Source organism: Oncorhynchus mykiss, chromosome 15 (assembly GCF_057628025.1).
Source record: "Oncorhynchus mykiss isolate SJ-2025 chromosome 15, ASM5762802v1, whole genome shotgun sequence".
NCBI classification, from domain to species: domain Eukaryota; kingdom Metazoa; phylum Chordata; class Actinopteri; order Salmoniformes; family Salmonidae; genus Oncorhynchus; species Oncorhynchus mykiss.
In genome coordinates, this window is record NC_143036.1 from 30,074,028 (window position 1) to 30,097,009 (window position 22,982).

General features: G+C 40.3%; 2 protein-coding genes across 5 annotated transcripts in view; one reads left to right on the forward strand and one right to left on the reverse strand.

The window, feature by feature from the left end:
- Positions 1 to 2,885: 2,885 nt before the first annotated feature.
- Positions 2,886 to 7,395, forward strand: prlh2 (prolactin releasing hormone 2). Its single transcript, XM_021563002.3, has 3 exons — positions 2,886 to 3,044; positions 3,325 to 3,519; positions 6,921 to 7,395. The coding sequence occupies exons 1-3, from the start codon at positions 2,981 to 2,983 to the stop codon at positions 7,127 to 7,129; spliced, it is 468 nt and encodes a 155-aa protein (XP_021418677.2). The 5' UTR covers positions 2,886 to 2,980; the 3' UTR covers positions 7,130 to 7,395.
- Positions 7,396 to 7,594: 199 nt separating this feature from the next.
- Positions 7,595 to 22,982, reverse strand: part of myripb (myosin VIIA and Rab interacting protein b) — a 172,090-nt gene continuing 156,702 nt past the window's right edge. For 3 of the 4 annotated variants that reach the window (XM_036944256.2, XM_090199849.1, XM_090199850.1), the window contains 5 exons: positions 19,785 to 19,976; positions 19,283 to 19,444; positions 18,834 to 18,932; positions 18,678 to 18,738; positions 7,595 to 10,837 (listed from right to left, as the gene is read on the reverse strand). In XM_036944256.2, the coding sequence (XP_036800151.1) occupies positions 10,797 to 10,837; positions 18,678 to 18,738; positions 18,834 to 18,932; positions 19,283 to 19,444; positions 19,785 to 19,976 (555 nt within the window). In that variant the 3' untranslated portion in view covers positions 7,595 to 10,796. The remainder of the gene's footprint in view (positions 10,838 to 18,677; positions 18,739 to 18,833; positions 18,933 to 19,282; positions 19,445 to 19,784; positions 19,977 to 22,982) is intronic. The other variant, XM_090199851.1, reaches the window with a different exon arrangement.

Sequence of the window (22,982 nt, forward strand, 5' to 3'; positions counted from 1 at the left end):
TTCCTTCAGGGTGTCTGGTCTCAGACGATCCCGCAGGTGAAGAAGCCGGATGTGGAGGTCCTGGGCTATCGTGGTTACAAGTGGTCTGCGGTTGTGAGGCCAGTTGAACGTAGTGCAAAATTCTCAAAAACGAGGTTGGAGGTGGCTTATGGTAGAGAAATGAACATTAAATTCTATGGCAACAGCTCTGGTGGACATTCCTGCAGTCAGCATGCCAATTGCACTCCCCTCCCCCCCCAAAAAACTTGAGAGATCTGTGACATTGTGTTGTGTGACAAAACTGCACATTTTAGAGTGGCCTTTTATTGTCCTAAGCACAAGATGCACCTGTATAATGATGATGCTGTTTAATCAGCTTCTTGACCTACTAATTCAAGGGTTTTTCTTTATTTGTACTATTTTCTACATTGTAGAATAGTAGTGAAGACATCAAAGTTATAAAATAACACATATGGAACCATGTAGTAACCAAAAAAGTGTTTAACAAATCAAAATATATTTTATATTTGAGATTCTTCAAAGTAGCCACCCTTTGCCTTGATGACAGCTTTGCACACTCTTGATATTCCATCAACCAGCTTCATGGGGTAGTCATCTGGAATGCATTTAATTAACAGGTGTGTTAAAAGATGTTAACAGTTAGTTTGTGGAATTTCTTTCCTTCTTAATGCGTTTGAGACAATTAGTTGTGTTGTGACAAGGTGACAAGGTAGTGGTGGTATACAGAAGATAGCCCTATTTGCTAAAATACCAAGTCCATATTATGGCAAGAACGGCTCAAATAAGCAAAGAGAAACAACAGTCCATCATTACTTTAAGACATGAATGTCAGTCAAAATGGACAATTTCAAGAACTTTGAACGTTTCTTCAAGTGTAGTCACAAAAACCATCAACAACGATGAAACTGGCTCTCATGAGGACCGCCACAGGAAAGGAAGAACCCGAGGTACCTCTGCTGCAGAGGGTAAGTTCATTAGAGTTACTAGCCTCAGAAATAGGCAATTACTGTAACTGCACCTCAGATTGCACCTCACAGAGTTCAAGTAACAGACACATCTCAACATCAACTGTTCAGAGGAGACTGCGTGAATCAGGCCTTCATGCTCGATTTTGCTGCAAAGAAACCACTACTAAAGGACACCAATAAGAAGAATAGACTTGCTTGGGCCAAGAAACATGAGCAATGGACATTAGACATCTGTCCTTTGGTCTGATGAGTCCAAATTTGAGTTTTTTGGTTCCAACCGCCTGTCGTTGTGAGACCCAGAGTAGAACGGATGATCTCCGCGTGTGGTTCCCACCGTGAAGCATGGAGGAGGAGGTGTAATGGTGTGGGGTGCTTTGCTGGTGTCACTGTCTGTGATTTATTTAAAGGCACACTTAACCAGCATGGCTACCACAACATTCGGCAGCAATACGCCATCCCATCTGGTTGCGCTTAGTGGAACTATCTGTTTTTCAACAGGACAATGACCCAAAACACACCTCCAGACTGTGTAAGGGCTATTTGACCAAGAAGAAGAGTGATGGAGTGCTGCATTAGATGGCCTGGCCTCCACAATCACCCGAACTCAACCCAATTGAGATGGTTTGGGATGAGTTGGACTACAGAATGAAGGAAAAGCAGCCAACAAATTCTCAGCATATGTAGGAACTCCTTCAAGACTATTGAAAAAGCATTCCTCATGAAGCTGGTTGAAAGAATGCCAAGAGTGTGCAAAACTGTCATCAATGCAAAGTGTGCCTACTTTGAAGAATCTAAAATCTATTTTGATGTGTTTAACTCTTTTTTGGTAACTACATGATTCCATATGTGTTATTTCATAGTTTAGATGTCTTCACTATTATTCTACAATGTAGAAAATAGTAAAAAAGAATGAAAAACCCTTGAATGAGTAGGTGTGTCCAAACGTTTGACTGGTATTGTACACTGTATATATCATCTGTATTTAGATATCCTCTCACTGGACCTAAACTCTTTAGAAAAAAGGTTTCCAAAGGGGTTATTTGGCTGTCCCCATAGGATAACTTTTTTGGTTCCAGATAGAACCCTTTTGGGTTCCATGTCAAACCATCTATGGAAAGGGTTCTACATGGAACACAAAAAGGGCTCTACCTGCATTGGGACAGCCAAAGAACAGTTTAAGTTTCTTGATAGCACTATTTTTTTTAGACAAGTGTAGTCATGGGCCTCACGCCAAAGCTGCTATCACCTTTTTGACATTTCACTCTGAATTTCCCCTCAACCGGACTGTCACCTGTGACTCATCTCTCTGACCTAGCTGTGTCAGGGATGTTTGGACATGAACTGTGCAAACTCATTGACCCCACATGCAAAAGAATATCACTCTATTTGATCACTCAAGTGTTGTACTTGAGTTTTCATCCATTTGTTAATGCATGTGAATATTGCACATTACTAAAGAACGTAGGCAACATAAACGTGTACCATGTTGCATTGAAGTAACTGTCCAATGTTCTAGATTTCAATAACCTATAATGAATTACAATACGAGTGAATTTTATTAGACATATACAAGTTCATTCAATGAACATGATACTCAGTGATCTGTTTTCCACTATCTGGTTGGTGCTATGACAACAGTAGGACTTGTCGATACTAATCAAAATGATTGACGCATACCCGCCTCCACAGCTCTGGTTCACTGTTTTGTACCCGAAGTAAAGGTCCCCAAAGCAGGAGTCTACTAACTAAGTTAATGTTGTCCACATGTCATTGACTCCTTGATGGAGTGCACCGCGGCGTGCCATGGACCAGGAAAACTGCAACCCAAACGCCCCATTACATTACATTTTCATTCTTAAAGGATAAGGGGATTTGCAAGAAGGAGGGGATGGGGAGGAAGTGGTGGTGCTGACGATATCAACCGGAGTATCCTATCTGACAGACGTTCTTGAGTCATCATTTAAGATGGGCAGTCCGGAATATATAAATTCGCGCTCACACCATTTCCGCTAATGAATAACCTGGCACGAGGAAAACTCTCCACCGACCCACCTCAGCAAGCTACCAACGTTTACGGTAAGTTGAAACTGGTTGTGTGCTCTCCACTTTTATGTATAAAAAGTGAACATATATTTAGGATTATTACGTATTTATTGAGCTATTAGTTAGCCTTGTGTTAGAGTAGATCGTTCGCTGGTATATGTATGTTCTAAAATTACACATTGGTGCGCAATTACGCAAGAACTAGGCTAATTCAAAGTATATGGCAAGATTACATTGACACAAGTCTAAAGTCGGGTTTAATTATTTATCTTTACCTTTATGTCATTTTAAAAACACAACGGACCATGTGCAGTGCCTTGCCGTCCATCCACAATGACACCTGAGACTACAGCTGCGTGCCGAGTGATGGTGAGAGAGTGCGTCCTGGGGTCCCGCTGGCTGATGGCTGCGCTCACGATTCTGTTGCTGCTTTCCACGACGGTCACCTGCGTTCACAGTACCACCGTGGAGCACGACTTTCACATCGTTCACAATGTCGACAACAGAAGTAAGTTGAAACACGTTTTATTTTCGAATAAGTGAATGATTTGTCTTAATTGGATTTGATTTTGAAAGGTGACATTGGTGACACATTGGATATTACACATAGGATTTCACACATTATTTTGTATACATTTCTTTGTGTTATAATAAAAAAAACTTTAAAAATTCAATTTCAAACGTATTACAAGTGGTTAATAAAAGGGTTGTAGAATTTGTCCATCAAAACATTTAATCATAATTAACAAATGTAATACTTTTGAATGTAACACACCACTGTTAATGTGATATAATTTATAATTATGCAAAAAAAACAACAACATTTTGTTCATTTGTAATATCATCTAGATTTTCAACATCTTAGTTATGGATTTGAACATGTTTTTTAATGATTGATATGGTATTCATAAATGAAACATTCACAGTTTACTTGACTTATAAATCCTAAAATCTTCATAGAAGACTAGTGTTGCCTAAAAATGATCATCCAAACCCAGTAATGGACCTCCACTGCCTAAATGAAAAGGTGACATCCACTTTCAGGTTATTGTTCATACCAATAGCCTAAAATGGTATTGTTCATACCAATAGCTTAAAATGGTATTGTTCATACCAATAGCCTAAAATGGTATTGTTCATACCAATAGCTTAAAATGGTATTGTTCATACCAATAGCTTAAAATGGTATTGTTCATACCAATAGCCTAAAATGGTATTGTTCATACCAATAGCCTAAAATGGCATTGTTCATACCAATAGCTTAAAATTGTATTTTTCATACCAATAGCGTAAAATGGTATTGTTCATACCAATAGCTTAAAATGTTATTGTTCATACCAGGTTATTGTTCACACCAATAGCTTAAAATGTTATTGTTCATACCAAGTTATTGTTCATACCAGGTTATTTTTCACACCAATAGCCTAAAATGGTATTGTTCATACCAGGTTATTGTTCACACCAATAGCCTAAAATGGTATTGTTCATACCAGGTTATTGTTCATACCAATAGCCTAAAATACTATTGTTCATACCAGGTTATTGTTCATACCAGGTTATTGTTCACACCAATAGCCTAAAATAATATTGTTCATACCAGGTTATTGTTCACACCAATAGCCTAAAATGGTATTGTTCATACCAGGTTACTGTTCATAACAGGTCATTGTTCACACCAATAGCCTAAATGGTATTGTTCATAACAGGTTATTGTTTATGCCAGTAGCCTTATACCAAGTAAAGATATTGTTCATACCAGGTTATTCTATAACCTAACAAGAAATGGTATTGCTGTTCATACCAGGTTATTGTTCATACCAATAGCCTAACAAAAACATGTATTGTTCATGCACAATGTTCATCCCACATTTCATGGTATTGGTATGGACAATAACATGATATGAACAATAACCTGGTCCTTTAGAGCATTATCACTAGTTATGAATCAGCAATATGATGGGTATTAGGTGTGACTACTGTTTACGCATAACGGTACAACTGTGTACTTTGTGGAGGGGGGGGGGGGGCTCTGTCTGTCTGTTAGTGCGAGCACATTCTTGTATATGTACAGTCGTGGCCAAAACTATTGGCACCCTTTTTCAAATAATGCACCATTTCTTCCAGAAAACGGTTGAAATTAAAACATTCTTTGGTATCCACAAATGTATGTCTTCGGTGTGCAGTTGAACTACAACAAAAAAAACGGAATAATTTACTAAATCTTAGCAAATTCCACAAAGAAATCCTAAAATGGCCCGGACGACAACTTCTAGAAGTAGTTAGAAATAATTTCAATCAGGTGATTCTCATTACCTTTAGAATTGAACTCACCTGTGGTGAGTTGAATGTGTCTGCAGTATAAAAATCACTTATTCAACCAGTTTGAATAGAGGAAAGGACTCATTCTCCTGTTGTGTGTCACTGTGTGTGCCGCAACGAGCATGGACAAAAGAAAGAAAACCATAGAATTGTCTAAAGCAACTCTAAAACAAAATTGAGCTTTCAAAGAAAATAACATCTTCCCTACAGCCAAACATGGAGGAGGTTCAATTATGTTTTGGGCTTGCTTTGCTGCCTCTGGCACTGGGTACCTTGAACCTGTGCATGGCAGGACATTGATGGCAGGACATTGACCCCAAACACACTTCAAAAAGAACCCAGAAATGGTTCAAGACAAAACACTGGACTGTTCTGAAGTGGGCAGCAATGAGTCCAGATCTAAATCCCATTGAAAACTTGTGGAAAGACCTGAAAACAGCAGTTGGGAGAAGGCACCCTTCAAATCTGAGAGAACTGGAGAAGTTTGCACAAGAGGAGTGGGCCAAACTGCCAGTACAGAGGTTCAGGAAGCTCATCAATGACTATAGGAAGCACTTGAGTGCAGTTATTTTGACCAAAGGCTGTGCTACCAAATATTAAGTCTAGGGTGTCAATAATTATTTCAATGTCATTTCTGTTTATTTTCTGAATTCAATGGATATATTAAGTTCAGAATAAAAAACAAAGGTTCTGTAATATTAACAGCGAAATAAAGAATTGTGGAGACCAAATACTTTGTTCAATTTCAACTTATTTTTAGGGAACATTGTGAGTTACTTGAATAATGTGTAAGGGTGCCAATATTTTTGGCCACAACTGTATATATACTGAACAAAAATATAGTTCATAAAAGGAAATCAGTCAATTGAAATAAATTCATTTGGCCCTAATCTATGGATTTCAAATGACTGGGCAGGGGTGCACACACGGGTGGGCCTGGGAGGTTCATAGGGGCACCCACTGGGGAGCCAGGCCCAGCCAATCAGAATGATTTTTTTCCCCACAAAAGGGCTTTATTACAGACAGAAATACTCAGATGTGTAGGCCCTGGGCTGGCGTGGTTAAACTTGGTATGCGGTTATGAGACCGTTTGGATGTACTGCCACATTTTCTAAAATGACATTGGAGGTGGCTTATGGTAGAGAAATTAACATTAACTTCTCTAGCAACAGCTCTGTTGGACATTCCTGCAGTCAGCATGCCAATTGCACACTCCCTCAAAAAACCTGAGACATCTGTGTCATTGTGTTGTGTGACAAAATTGAACATCTTAGAGTGGCCTTTTATTGTCCACAGCACAAGCTGCACCTGTGTAATGACCATGCTGTTTAATCAGCTTCTTGATATGCCACACCTGTATGGTGGATGGATTATCTTGGAAAAAGGAGAAATGCTCACTAACAGGAATGTAAACAAATTAGTGAAAAACATTTGAGAGAAATAAGCTTTTTTTGTGGTATGGAAAATATCTGGGATCTTTTATTTCAGCTCATGAAACATGGGACCAACACTTTACATGCTGCATTGATATTTTTGTTCAGTGTAAAACCTTAACTTGACGCTTCCACTCACCCCTTGTGTCTTTGTCAGGTCCAGAAATAGATCCATTCTGGTACGTGGGGCGTGGGGTAAGGCCCATCGGGCGTTTTGGGAAGAGGCAGAGCGGAGGAGGGGGCAGCGGAGGGCTCAGACACCCTGGGGCGATGGTCAGCACACTGGAGATTCTCCTCGACATCATCAGGAACCAGGAGAACATCGGGAAGACACTTAGCGGAGAGGACGCCGACTGGCTACCATGACAACATGCTTGGCCGCTCGCCCGCCCCCACCATCTGTGTCTGTGAACGTGTCTTTATTTAATCAAGTATTGTCTTTCTTTGTCTCTATCTCCTTTTTCTTTCTGTCATTCTTTCTTTCTTTTCAAGGTTTGCTCTCAAGCCTACAGTATGTCTTAGTCTAGGGACCTCTAAACTGGCTGACCAGTTGTAGTCTGTATGGTACATACTGAGAAATGCAATCTATATTGATTAATAAATTAAGATAGTAACAGACTATGTTTTTGGTACATTGGTGCCGTGACCAATTATTGTTGAATAAAAAGCAGGAAGTCTAAAACGAGAAATATAAAGCTGCTCAAAATCTGAACCTTTCGGTGAATAAGCAGGTCAGTTTTTCTTACCATTGGTGAGGGATATTCTTTGTAACATAAAGTAAGACCATACTTCATTAATCCCCAAAGGTTAGGAATGATAGGAAACTCCAGAGGTCATTCAGGTGCAAACTTTATTCAGTCAGTATTACACTTTTTCTCAATCAGAGCAATTTGGCACATAGAGAATCTGTATTTTTTGCGTCTTAATATTTTTTCCCCGACACATGATATGGACTGCAACAAACGATTGCGCATGTGAGTGAATAGTCCATCAGAGGTGTGCAAAGTGAACTTCACTGCGGCCTAGGAACATAGACAGCTGGCTGCCTCCCACAGACAACACAGAAGGATAAAGTTTATGATTGGGCAATTATCTTATGTCATATCCATTTATTATTATTTTTTTACATATATATGGATATATATATATATATATTTATATATATATAAACAACTTAGGAGGTGAGATAAAATATATTTTTTTACAATAGAAAAATACAGGACATTGATAATAATGAACCCCTTGGCTGTGCTTCTCGAATTTTGTACATCTATTTAAAACCAGAAACATGCGTTGATACACAACACACATCCAGGAACAACGACGACATACAGGAAACAATATGCATAACCTGCAAAATGGGATCATAGGATGGATGGAAGGACTTACCAGTGGACAGTGTTCAAATATAATATAAATATAACAGAAGTCCATAGGTATGGGAATAACCTGTGTCACTAGCTCCGGTACAGGGCGTTACATATTATTCTTATTGTCGTTTATTAGACGCTCTTATCCAGAGCAACTTCATACTGGTCCCCCGTGGGAATTGAACCCACAACCCTAGCATTGCAAGTGTCATGCTCTACCAACTGAGCCACAACAGGACCCCCACCTGATAGGTGCGGCTTGAAGAAAGGTCAAGCTGCACGTAACAACCTGAACCAGCGCAAACGTCATGCTATTTTACCTGTAATTACTAAGGAACAGAATCCCTCAACACTGTATTTCATCTCCTCTATATTAATATACTATCTAATATTTTCAATATAAAGACCAGGGCCTCTCAGAGTATCTCAAGAGTAGAAGTGCTGATCTAGGATCCATTTTGTGTTGTAGATCACAATGAATATGGTTACATGGACAGGGAAAGCCTGATCCTAGATCAGCACTCCTACTCTGAGACGCTGATAAAAAACAGGCCTGGCATTCCAGACTCTCCCCATGGTCATTGGAGTAATACCAGACACTGCATCAACTGCTATTTATCACATCTCCCACGTTATCATGAATATGAATACCATCATCCCCATTAAAATCACACATTTTCCGACAATTAATGCAGGCATACATGTAAAGCACTTTGAAGAAGGAAACATGACACGGTTTCAGACTTAACTGATGAGAAAAACCTTTCAGAGGAGGAGAATAAAGCCTAGGCCGGTTTCCGCCCACTTTGTTTTAGTGAAAAGAACTGCGTAATAATCAATCTTCAAAAGTACAAAAATAAAATCATGCTTTTCATGGCATTTTGTCATAAAGCCCAGTAGGCTTCATTATGTATAAATCTTTACAAGATATTTAACACAACGTACAATGAATTTTTGGAGCCATAGAGCACAGGAGAGAAATCAAAATGTATGCCAAATAAAGGCCACAAAGCTGAAACAAATGAAACATAAAAATAACAAGCAAAAAAATACATTTGACGTTTTTGTCATTTAGTAGACGCTCTTATCCAGAGAGACCTACAGTTAAGTGCATTGATCTTCAGATAGCTAGTTGGGACAGCCAAATATCTCAGTCATAGTACATATATTTTTCCTCAATAAAGTAGCTATCAGAAATGTCAGTGCTAGTAGGAAAATAAATCAGAGTGTGATTATTAGTTCACGCACAAATCGCCCTGTCCTTTAATCCTAGTTAATGTGTCAACCATCATCTGCAAGTTATGAACAGTCAGCAGTTCACACACCCAAGTATGCTACTGGGAAGACAGATATCAAGTAGATGGCCCTAGCTAGCAAAAAGACAGTACTAGACAACAGATAAAGACACACATTTTATGTATCACTCCTGGAGATATCAGGAGTCCTCTAGCTATAGAATGAATTATATTCATTTAAAAAAAAGACAGAACGGAGAAGATGTCATACAGAGATGTTTTTGTTAAGAAACGTGTCCATTTATTCTAATGTCGGGATTTCTTTCAGTTCATAAATGCTTTACATATACTTTATATAATAGGTAGACCATTTGTGTGATAAACGTTTCATTATTTGTTCATGTAACTAAATATTTTGCCTTGCATTATTTTGGCCTTGGGTCTCTCCGGAGACAGATGCCAAAGTCTCACAACCGGTTATTTTGGCCTTATAAAACAGACATGACATAAACTGTCATTGTGTGGGCCGAGCAATGTAGTGAATCTTTCTCTAAACACGGTAACTACGCGCTAGAGTAACGAGCTCGTCTCAAAATCGCCCCCGTGAAAAGATTGAGGTGTGTTTACCTGTTACCTTCATGTAAATGATTAATTAAAGGAACAGGAGAGGACGCCAGATGTTTTTTAAAGTGAACCTCTCATCTAAAATTCGAAAACGCGTCAGACCAGAGCGTCGTGAATGAGGATTGTTGTCTGCTAGTTCAAGGAAATGATTACGTTTGAGTCTGTACACAGAAATGATAATACAACAACAACATTGAACAGGTTCTGTAGGTGCTCGGCAATTCATCGTGACATTTCATCAGTGAGAGAAACAACAAGTAATATAAAACATGGTTCAGCCTCTTTTGGGACATTCATCACAGAAGTTTTCACATGGTTTTTCACATCTTCAAACACCTACAACACCCTTGCAAACAGTTAGAAAAAAAAAAGACTGACGAGGTTTTCTTATTTTCTGTACAAGGACTTTGAAGTTAGGTCTTCTTTTGACAGTAGGACAGTGAGTTGTCTCGGCGAGGAGTGTTCGTTCGCTGATTTTAAGGCAGAGACACGTCGTCTATCAAACCACCCTGTTGTGGGCGTTGTGGTGTGGTAATTACAGTGAATGAGGCCCAGGGGTCTGATGGAGTAGGTTGGGACAGGGGTTGAATGAGTCGGTCCTGGGCTCGGGGAGGCAGGGAAGGGGGTCTGGAGATATTCATGGGGTGACTGGATGGGGCCGTGCCTGGCTGAGGAGAGCGCTGGGTGGGGTGCACAGGGCAGGTGTTGGCCCCTGCATAGCCCAAGGCAGACGCTGGATCAAGGCACTGGAGTGGAGAGACCCCGCGGGGCCCCTGAGGGACTCTTTGTGCTTTCTGTCTGTCGCTACGGATGAAGTGCTGTTACCTGCTGCTCAGACTCCTTATCTGGAGAAAAACAAGGAAATACATATAGAAATATATGACTTGAGCTATTCAGGTAGCTAAAGAGTGTATTCAATAGTCACAATGACAAATGAAGCTATTACACAGCATAACCATTAATGTAGTTTGCATTGCGTATACACTGAGTGTACAAAACATTAGGAACACCTTCCTAATATTGCCCCCCACACTTTGCCCTCAGAACAGCCTCAATACGTTGGTACATGGACTCTACAAGGTGTCAAAAGTGTTCCACAAGGATGCTGCCCCATGTGGACGCCAATGCCTCCCACAGTTGTGTCAAGTTGGCTGGATATTCTTTGGGTGGTGGACCATTCTTGATACACACGGGAAACTGTTGAGCGTAAAAAACACACTTTTTGACACACTCAAACCGGTGCGCCTGGCACCAACTACCATACCCAGTTGAAAGGCACAAATCTTTTGTCTTGCCCAGAGCACATATACACAATCCTTGTCTCAATTGTCTCAAACCTGTCTTCTCCCCTTCATCTACACTGATTGAAATGGATTTAACAAGTGACATCAATACGGGATCATAGCTTTCACCTGGATTCATTTGGTCAATCTGTCACTTGGTAGGTGTTCCTAATATTTTGTATACTCAGTGTATCTGGTAATATCTATTCAGAATTGGGCATAAAATGTAGAAGTTCCCATCACTGAGAGAGAAACAGTAAAACATTAGTCCCTTAGTTAAATAATCATTACATGATGCTCTAGTCTGGGACTCACCCACAAACAGGACCAAGGCTCGCCTGCTGAGGAGTGACGGACACCATCCTAGCTGGAGGGGTACCCTCATCTTTTCTATCAACATAGACAGGGCTCTAATTCCTCTAGCTCCACAATGGGATAGGGTGCTGTTAGCCAGCCTGCCAGCTTAGTGGAGTCTGCCCTTAGCACAGTCAGTGTAGTCAGCTCAGTTTTCCCTATTGAGACCGTGCCTGTGCCTCGATCTGGGTCTGACAAAATTAAACACACCTTAGCAATCCCACTGGAATAAAGACCTCCTCCATTCCTGTCATTATTGAAAGAGATTGTGATCATACCTCACATCTCAAAATAGGACTACTTAATGTAAGATCCTTCATGAACTAATCACTGATTATAAACTTGATGTGATTTGGCCTGACTGAAACATGGCTCAAGCCTGATAAATTTACTGGGTTTAATGAGGCCTCTCCTCCTGGTTACACTAGTGACCATATCCCCAGAGCATCACGCAAAGGCAGAGGTGTTGCTAACATTTATGACAACAAAAAAGGCTAAATTTTCATCTTTTGAGGTTCTAGTCATGAAATCTATGCAGCCTACTCAATACATTTTTTATAGCTACTGTTTACAGGCCTCCTGGGCCGTGTACAGTGTTACTCACAAAGTTCCTTGAACTTCTATTGGGCCTCATAGTCATAGCAGATAATATTCACATTTTTGGTGACCTCAATATTCACAGAACTCCACAGACCCACTCCAAAAGGCTTTCGGAGCCATCATCAACTCAGTGGATTTTGTCCAACATGTCTCGGGACTTAGGCATAGCCACAGTCATACCCTGGATCTAGTTTAGTCCTGTGGAATAGATTTTGTGGATATAAATGTTTTTCCTCATAATCCTGGACTATTGGGCCACCATTTTATTACATGTGCAATCAAATAATTAGCTTAGACCCCAGCCAAGGATTATCAAGAGCTGCGCTATAAATTCTCGGACAACGCAAAGATTCCTAGATGCCCTTGCAGATTCCCTCCACCTATCCAAGGATGTCAGAGTAGTAAAATCACCTAACTGAGGATATAAAAGTAACTTTGCGTAATACCCTGGATGCAGTCGCACCACTAAAAACAAAACAAAATGAAATACAGAAAATATCAGAGCCCGGAAAGAAGCTTCCAGAAAATTGGATCGGAAATGTCACTCCACCAAATTGGAAGTCTTATGACTATCTTAGAAAGTGCAATATCAAAAAGCCCTCACTGCTGCTCAATCAGCCTACTTTTCAAACCTGATTGAGGAGAATAAAAACAATCCTAAATATATATTTGATACTGTTGCAAAGCTAACTAAAAAGCAGCATCCCCAAGTGAGGATGCGCTTCACTTCAGCAATGATGAATTCATAACTTTCTTCAATGAAAAGATCATGATCTTTAGTAAGCAAATTACAGACTCCTCTTTGAATAGGTGTAGTTGTCCAAAGTCTGCACAGAACTGCCAGAACCTCAGATCAATGGAGACACCCAAGTTTTCGTCGACACATTTACAAAAAAAGTCAGGGCCTATAAATCTTCCAACTGCCTACTTATATACTGAACATAATAAATGGCTCCCTATCCTTACGATGTGAACCAAAGTAACTTAAAGTGGCAGTAATAAAGCCTCTCCTGAGAAAGCCACACCTTGACCGCAAGTTTATTTATTTATTTCTTTACTATCTACCTATATCGAATCTCCCATTCCTCAAATTTTGTTGTTGTTGAAAAAGTTGTTGCTGAGAAACTCACTATTTCCTGAAGACAAATGATGTACAGTTGAAGTCGGAAGTTTACATACACTTAGGTTGGAGTCATTAAAACTTGTTTTTCAACCACTCCACAAATTTCTTGTTAACTTCTTATGGCTGGGGGGCAGTAATTGAGTAGCTTGGATGAATAAGGTGCCCAGAGTAAACGGCCTGCTCCTCAGTCTCAGTTGCTAATATATGCATATTATTATTAGTATTGGATAGAGAACACTCTGAAGTTTCTAAAACTGTTTGAATGATGTCTGTGAGTATAACAGAACTTATATGACAGGCAAAAACCTGAGAAGAAATCCAAACAGGAAGTGAGAAATCTGAGGTTGGTAGCTTTTCAACACAGTTCCAATTGAAATCTCATTGAGATATAATGAAGTTGCACTTCCTAGGGCTTCCACTAGATGTGAACCGTCTATAGAAATGTGAATGAGGCTTCTACTGTGTTGTGGGACTGAATAAGAGCAGAATGAGCCATGAGTCTGGCAGTCAGCCATTTCCTGGTCACACGCATTCCACATGATATCCACTTGCTCCTCAAGACACAAAGGAATTCTCTGGTTGGAACTTTATTGAAGATTTATGATAAGAACATCCTAATGATTGATTCTGTACTTAGTTTGAAATGTTTCTTCGAGTAAACGAACTAGTAAACGTAATGCGCCAATGTAAATTCAGATTTTGATATCAGTATGAACTTTATCAAACAAAACATACATGTATTGTGTAATATGAAGTCCTATGAGTGTCATCTGGTGATTCATTTTATCTCTATTTGTGCTTTTTGTGACTCTGGCTGGAAAATCTTTGGCTGGTAAAATGTGTGTGTTTTTCTGTGGCTTGGTGGTGACCTAACAATCGTTTGTGGTGCTTTTGCTGTAAAGCATATTTGAAATCGTACACTGTGGTGGGATTAACAACAAGATTAGCTTTAAAATGGTATAAGATACATGTATGTTTGAGGAATTATAATTATGAGATTTCTGTTGTTTTGAATTTGGCACCCTGCACTTTCACTGGCTGTTGTCATATCATCCCGTGAACGGGATTTCATCCCTAATTTCAGCCCTTTAACAAACAGCCCTTTAACTAATTTCAGCCCTTTATAGTTTTGGCAAGTCGGTTATGACATCTATTTTGTGCATGACACAAGTCATTTTTCCAACAATTTTATACAGACAGATTATTTCACTTATAATTCACTGTATCACAATTCCAATGGGTCAGAAGTTTACATACAATAAGTTGACTGTGCCTTTAAACAGCTTGGAAAATTCCAGAAAATGATGTCATGGCTTTAGAAGCTTCTGATAGGCTAATTGACATAATTTGAGTCAATTGGAGGTGTACCTGTGGATGTATTTCAAGGCCTACCTTCAAACTCAGTGCCTCTTTGCTTGACATCATGAGAAAATCAAAAGAAATCAGCCAAGACATCAGAATTTTTTTTGTAGACCTCCACAAGTCTGGTTCATCCTTGGGAGCAATTTCCAAACGCCTGAAGGTACACGTTCATCTGTACAAACAATAGCACGCAAGTATAAACACCATGGGACCACGCAGCCTTCATACCGCTCAGGAAGGAGACACGTTCTGTCTCCTAGAGATGAATGTACTTTGGGGCGAAAACTGCAAATCACTCCCAGAACAACAGCAAAGGACCTTGTGAAGATGCTGGAGGAAACGGGTACAAAAGTATCTATATCCACAGCAAAACAAGTCCTATATCGACATAACCTGAAAGGCCGCTCAGCAAGGAAGAAGCCACTGCTCCAAAACCGCCATAAAACTGCACATGGGGACAAAGATCGTACTTTTTGGAGAAATGTCCTCTGGTCTGATGAAACAAAAATAGAACTGTTTGGCCATAATGACCATCGTTATGTTCAGAGGGAAAGGGGGAGGCTTGCAAGCCGAAGAACACCATCCCATCCGTGAAGCACGGGGTGGCAGCATCATGTTGTGGGGGTGCTTTGCTGCAGGAGGGACAAAATAGATGGCTTCATGAGGGAGGAAAATGATTTGGATATATTGAAGCAAGATCTCAAGACATCAGTCAGGAAGTTAAAGCTTGGTCGCAAATGGTCTTCCAAATGGACAATGACCCCAAGCATACTTCCAAAGTTGTGGCAAAATGGCTTAAGGACAACAAAGTCAAGGTATTGCAGTGGCCATCACAAAGCCCTGACTTCAATCCTATAAAAAATGTGTGGGCAGAACTGAAAAAGCGAGCAAGGAGGCCTACAAACTTGATTCAGTTACACCAGCTCTGTCAGGAGGAATGGGCCAAAATTCACCCAACTTATTGTGGGAAGCTTGTGTAAGGCTACCAGAAACGTTTGACCCAAGTTAAACAATTTAAAGGCAATGCTACCAAATACTAATTGAGTGTATGTAAACGTGTGACCCACTGGGAATGTGATGAAAGAAATAAAAGCAGAAATACATAATTCTCTCTGCTATTATTCTGACATTTCACATTCTTAAAATAGTGGTGATTCTAACTGACTTAAGACAAGGAATCTTTACTAGGATTAAATGTCAGGAATTGTGAGAAACTGAGTTTAAATGTATTTGACGAAGGTGTAAGTAAACTTCCGACTTAAACTGTGTAAAAAAAAAGCTCCAGTATGGTTTAAGACCCCATCATAGTACTGAGACCACACTCGTGAAGGTGGTAAATTTCCTTTGTAATGGCGTCAGACCAAGGCTCTGCGTCTGTCGTTGTGCTACTAGACCTTAGTCCGGCTTTTAACACCAACCTTTTGAGTCAAGATCACTTTCACAGTCAAAAAGCTAGCCGAGATCTACCACTCAGATTTTTGGCTGGACTGACAATATTGTTATTCTCAGACCATATCATAGTTCAAAACTCGATCTTTGATAACAAAATAGATCAGTTGGTGTAGCACTTGCAATGCACTGCGGACCATAAATTGAAATAATTTTTAATTTTACTTTTATTTTTACTGTACCTGCCATCTGATGGTCATGGTGCTTTCAAGGCAACTGGGAACCCCCACCCCAAAAAAACAAAAACAAAGGTCAAATCAAGACGTCAATGATCTTTAGGTCGGAAAGTTTTCGACTTGGAATTCCAAGTTGGATGACCATTCAAAAAAAATTGGGATCTTGATTTTTTCTGAGTTCCCAACTCACTGAAGTCGGAAGTCGGAGATTTCCGAGTTCCCAATTGTTTTGAACATTCCTCGAGTGAGACTGACCAGAGAGGGTACACCTCTTCCACCCGATGGCGAAACTTGAGTCGCACCGCATCTGCCTCAGTCATGCTCAAAAGTTATGTTGTTCCTATGACCAGAGAAAGTGAAACATTCCTCTATATTAAAGTAGACACGACATGCTGCTAATAATAATAAAAATGCAGGGCTAATGATACACTTGGCTGCTCATTCATTGCAGCGCAAGTACGGAGAATCGCGTTTTATGTTTTGTAATAGTGTTGAACCGTGTTTTGAGCTATATAAAAACAAATGTGAACTCACTCATGAAGTTAATAAATGTTATATAGGCTAGTATAACACTTTGCTGTGGCTGGGGTCGTAGAAGCTCTATAGGTACGGTGATTTGAGCGATCCTATTGGCCAGCGCAGTAGGAACACTCGGTTTAGCCACAGATATCCCGGGCCACCGGGTAGGCAAAGTCAATCTTTTCAGACAAATTAAATGGTTCAAAATGGAAACACTTTGTTTACCCGGTGCACAGGGCTTCTGAATTAAGTGCACCTACCGCCTTCAGCGCAACACCCCCAAAAAAAGAAGAGAAAATAAAGAAGGAGTGCAAGCCTTTATCGTTGGCGACCACTGTTGTTTTTTAGAGATTGGACACCCAAAATGGTCTACGCAGAAAAGTTTTTGCCTGGTTTAGATCTGATCTAAATCTGTGGGTCTTATCTAAATAAGTGTTCCTCAAGGTTCTGTTTTTTTTTAGGACTTTTGTTTTCACTATATACAGTGAGGGAAAAAAGTATTTGATCCCCTGCTGATTTTGTATGTTTGCCCACTGACAAAGACATGATCAGTCTATAATTTTAATGGTAGGTTTATTTGAACAGTGAGAGACAGAATAACAACAACAAAAATCCAGAGAAACGCATGTCAAAAATGTTATAAATTGATTTGCCAACTGATATTTACTCCTGAGGTGCTGACCTGTTGCACCCTCTATAACCACTGTGATTATTATTTGACCCTGCTGGTCATCTATGAACATTTGAACATCTTGAGGGATCTAACGTTAATGGCCCTGTATTCCTATAATTGCCACCGATACATCCAGAAGAGAAATCGCCAGCCCTCAGAGCCTTGTTCCTCTCGAGCTTTCTTCCTAGGTTCCTGCCGTTCTAGGGAGTTTTTCCTAGCCACTGTAATTCTACATCTGCATTGCTTGCTCTTTGGGGTTTTAGGCTGGGTTTTTGTAACAGCACTGTGTGACATCTACTGATGTAAAAAATGGCTTTACAAATACATTTGATTGATTGATTGTCTAATGAGTCTCTTTCAAAAGATGCACCGTCGACCCCTGTCTGAAATCAATGATTTATGACCATATGAGACTTCTTTGATTTAGCCTCTGTTGTGTTGTGTTGTGTTTTACTTGGAAAGTAAGGCTAAAACAGAGTGATTTCATTGACCATGTGGAAAAGCTGCTTGTTGGTGTCAAAAAAAAAAGAAAACCCTGATTAATAATGAATGAATTATTAACATGAAAAGAAGCGTGCCCCATTGGTTAATGGCGCAGCCGTCTCCTATTCTGTGTGCTCCTTCTCTCGTTCCTAATGGAACCTCTCTCTTTCCTTTCTACATCTTCCCTCTCTACCTGGTACACTTAGCCTGGCATCCATTCAACCTCTTCCTTTAGATCCAAATGTGATGTTAGTCTTCTGAGTGTGAACACAAAATCTTTCTGCCAAGCCAATGTCCGCACATGAAAAAAGGGTGCGTTATTCTGTGGAGCAGACAACATTGTGTTGCCACAGTGATGTCAGCCGCGATCGATTGCAACACGCACATCAAAGCGTAAAGAGGGTGTGAGTGTATTTTCAAACTCCTGAAAGGGGAAAAAAACTTCTCATTGTGACAGCGTGACATTACACAGTCTGAAAAACTTAGGATTTTATGAAGTGACAAAGTTTGGGTCTTTTTTGCGACCTGGTACTTTTTTCTATCATCAAGGGGAGCCAATCCTATAAACTCCATTTAACAGAGTAAATGGATTAAATAGAACCTTTAACACTGTTCAACAGCAAAAGGTTTCCTTTGTGATCATTTCAACAAGTTGTCCGTTACCTTTGACCGGAGGGGCAGGTAGTTTTCTCCTCTGTTGGCGTGATGTGTCAAGGGTTTGAGGCTGCAGAGTGACAGATCAGTACGGTGAATACAGTGGCCAATATGAGGGTGTAGCTGTGTGTAATAATTGTCTGGTGGGAATATACTACAGTATACCGTAGGTTTTGGCTTGGAGAAGTTGGAGAAACGATTGCAGGCGGTGACATTCAGTCCAGCTGTTTTTAGAGATAATATCCTCTCCTCGATGTCTGATACCTGGAGGAGAAAGATTCCAAATGATTCTGAAAATAAAAACTACATTTGCTGTAGATGTAGTGTAGAGTAAATCAAGGCTCAGGTTAATTGAATGAATGAATGAATCAGGTTAATTTAGAAGACACCATTAGAATACAATTACACATTGCCACATTCTCTCCAGTCTCTACATTAAAACCTGCATTCTTACAGGACCATCAAACATTGGTTGCATTCCATCCCAAACACACTGCCACGTCATCAACTGCACAGTTGGGCAAGCATCACATCTGACCTGCGTCTGAAATGTAATCAGCATGGAATGCAGTCATAGAAACAACTGGGCGTTTGGATATGAATGGACCCCCTACCTGGAGCTCAGACTGCTGCACCTGGGCGGCAGCAGTGGCCACCTGGTCCTCCAGGAAGGCCAGGTCTCTGTCTGAGGTGCCACTGCTGATGCCTCGGGCCACCTTCTCCAGGTCCCCCAGTGCCCCCTCCAGGCTGTACACCGCCCCCGCAGCCATGTACACCTACAGGGACAAGTCACGTGTTACAGGAAAGGTCAATGGGCACAGGTGCTGAGCATAACAATGTTGGGGACCCACAGGGCTCTATCCTTGGGCCTTTCTTGTTTAGTCTTTACAGGTGGTAGTCACTATATGGTCATGCTAAGATGGACAAAAGTGGCTCAGATAGTGAGTTCAGATGTGCAAGTACACATATGCTATTTACTCTTTTTTTATCTAGGGTTATGGTGGAGGTTAAGATAAGGATTAAGTTTAGGGTTTAGAAAGCGCTGCATTTGGTCCTTTCTAGCATGGCCAGATAGTGACCACCAACATCGAGATGTATGTAGGCACTGGGTCTTACGTTTTCCTCCATCTTGGTGAGTTTCTGGTCCAGCTTCCTGGTCTCTAAGTTGCTGAGGAAGGACTCAGACGCGCTCATGCACTCAGATGGGGTGACACTATCGCCCCCCGCCTCACCAATCAGTTCCTCTGTGGCGTTGAGCACCTTCAGTACCTCTGTGGTGATACTGCACAGCGATGCGGCCGAGTACTTCTGCTCAACACACACACACGTGCACACACACGTCAAGACACACACACACCACATACACACACAAAGACATGCCACATAGAAACAGACACACAACACACACAAAGATACGAGTCAGACACACACAGGCACGAACATGACTATCATTAGTGGGTACAAACAAATATGGAACAGTCAAGAGGAGAGTCGTAACAGGGTCCAAGTAAGATGTTTACAGCATGGTCCTCAATGACACACAGAGCTTTTACACCTCCAATCAGTGCAGCACACACACACACACACATCGTCACGACTCATGTCAACCGGCAAGGAGCAATCAGGTGGAGGACGAAGAGTGTGACGCTTCATGTGGAAGAGGAGGGGAGCTGTTGACCTTTATTACTAGATTCCAGGTCATGTTAGGGTTACCTAACAGAGTTACAATTACTGTATTTACATTTTCCTCTACCAAACCACTAGAAAAGTAGAAAATGTGAGAAAACACGATAAGTGAAAGTGCAGTCTCGAACCTACAAGACTAACAAAACACACCCCTGCTGTAAAGTACAAACAAGTACATCTGAATGGATGAAAAGGTGAGAGGGATGAGGGAGAAGGAGAGAGATCGATGTAATTCAATAATGAGATAATCCTTGGCTTGATGCTTTGATCTGTGGGACTAACAAGTGCATTGATCCACACCCCTTTCTCTCTCTCTCTCTTTTTAAGACGCGTTAGCTAGCTAGCGACGTACGTGGGCTTGAAAGGAAGTGTGTATAGCGTGGGTGGTCGGGGGTGGCACTCGAGTGGGAGACGAGAGGAGATGAGAGGCGGCTCCTTTTGAACACTCAGAGGTGACTTAGAGAGCAAAGAGCGAGAGGGAAAGATTTCAGGTACCGACTGAGTACGTAGATGGGTAATGGGAGCCGGAGTTTTGGCCGTCACCTATAGTACATTACCAATATACATCATTATCACACGGCTCCAACACACGGCTCCAGTTCCTACTGCGACTGTTTAGAAAGCGCTTTTAGAAACTGCATCCAACTTATAACAGCTTATACATATAATATACATTTTACGGACAAAATGTATTTTCCAATAGTTATCTTTTGTTTGTTTTTAATCCCATCCTTCAGCTACCCTCAACCCCTCCTGTAGACCATCCAGTTTGATTTCTATTTGCCATATATTTTTACCTGTGCTTTGTAGAAGCACCCTTGGCAGCGATTACAGCTGTGAGTCTTTCTGGGTAAGTCTCTAAGAGTTTTCCACACCTGGATTGTGCAACATTTGCACATTATTATTTTCAAAATTCTTCAGGCTCTGTGAAATTGGTTGTTGATCATTGCTAACCATTTTTATCAGGTCTTTCCATAGATTTTCAAGCAGATTTAAGTCAAAACTGTAACTCGGCCACTCAGGAACATTCACTGTGTTCTTGGTAAGCAATTCCAGTGTAGATTTATGTTTTAGGTTTTCCTAGACTCTTGACTGTGCTTAGCTCCATTCTGTTTTTCTTCTACCCAGTCCATAACCATTACAAGCATACCCATAACATGATGCAGCCACCAAAATGCTTGAAAATATGGAGCGTGGTACTCAGTAATGTATTTTATTGTATTTGCTCCAAATCAAGACAAAAAGTGAATTGCTTTGCCACATTTTTTGCAGTATTACTTTAGTGCCTTGTTGCAAACAGATGCACGTTTTAGATTTTTTTTTTTTATCTGTACAGGATTTCCTCTTTTCACTCTGTCAATTGGGTTCGTATTGTGGAGTAAATACAATGTTGTTGATCAATCATTAAACGCAAACTGTTTTAAAGTGACCATTGGGCTCACGGTGATTCCCTGAGCAGTTCTCTTCCTCTCTGGCAACTGAGTTAGGAAGGATGCCTGTATCGTTTTAGTGACACGGTGTATTGATAATGACTTCACTGTGCTCAAAGGGATATTCAATGTCTGCTTTAAAAAAAATACCCATCTACCAATAGGTACCTTCTTTGTGAGATTTTAAAATTTGAAATTCAAGTTTGAAATTCAGTGCTCGACTGAGGGACCTTACAGATGGGTGTGTGGTACGGAGGTGAGGCAGTCATTCAAAAAACACGTTCAATACTATTATTCCACACATAGTGAGCCCATGAAACTTATTATGTGTCTTGTTAAGCAAATATTTACTCCTGAACTTATTTAGGCTTGCCATAACAAAGGGGTTGAATATTTATTGACTCATGACATTTCAGCTTTTCATTAATTTGTAAAAATGTCTAAAAACATAATTACACTTTTACATGATGGGGTATTGTGTTTAGGCCAGTGACCAACAATCTCAATTTAATCCATTTTGTATTCAGGCTGTAACACAACAAAATGTGGAATAAGTCAAGGGGTGTGAATACTTCCTGAAAGCACAGTATGTCAAAGTGTGTCAAATATGTAAGTTGAAAACACTGCGACTGCGTGATGTTCCGGAGACATCCTAACGACACATTTTCATTTGCAGGGCATCACCTGTGAAATCTCATGTGAAAAATATCCACGTGAAACTTCATGTGAAATATCATCACATGAGAAGTGTTCAAAAACCACAGCAAATCAAATCAAATCAAATTTTATTTGTCACATACACATGGTTAGCAGATGTTAATGTGAGTGTAGCGAAATGCTTGTGCTTCTAGTTCCGACAATGCAGTAATAACCAACAAGTAATCTAAGTAACAATACCAAAACTACTGTCTTATACACAGTGTAAGGGGATAAAGAATATGTACATAAGGATATATGAATGAGTGATGGTACAGAGCAGCATAGGCAGGATACAGTAGATGGTATCGAGTACAGTATATACATGAGGTGAGTATGTAAACAAAGTGGCATAGTTAAAGTGGCTAGTGATACATGTATTACATAAGGATGCAGTCAATGATATAGAGTACAGTATATACGTATGCATATGAGATGAATAACGTAGGGTAAGTAACATTATATAAGGTAGCATTGTTTAAAGTGGCTAGTGATATATTTA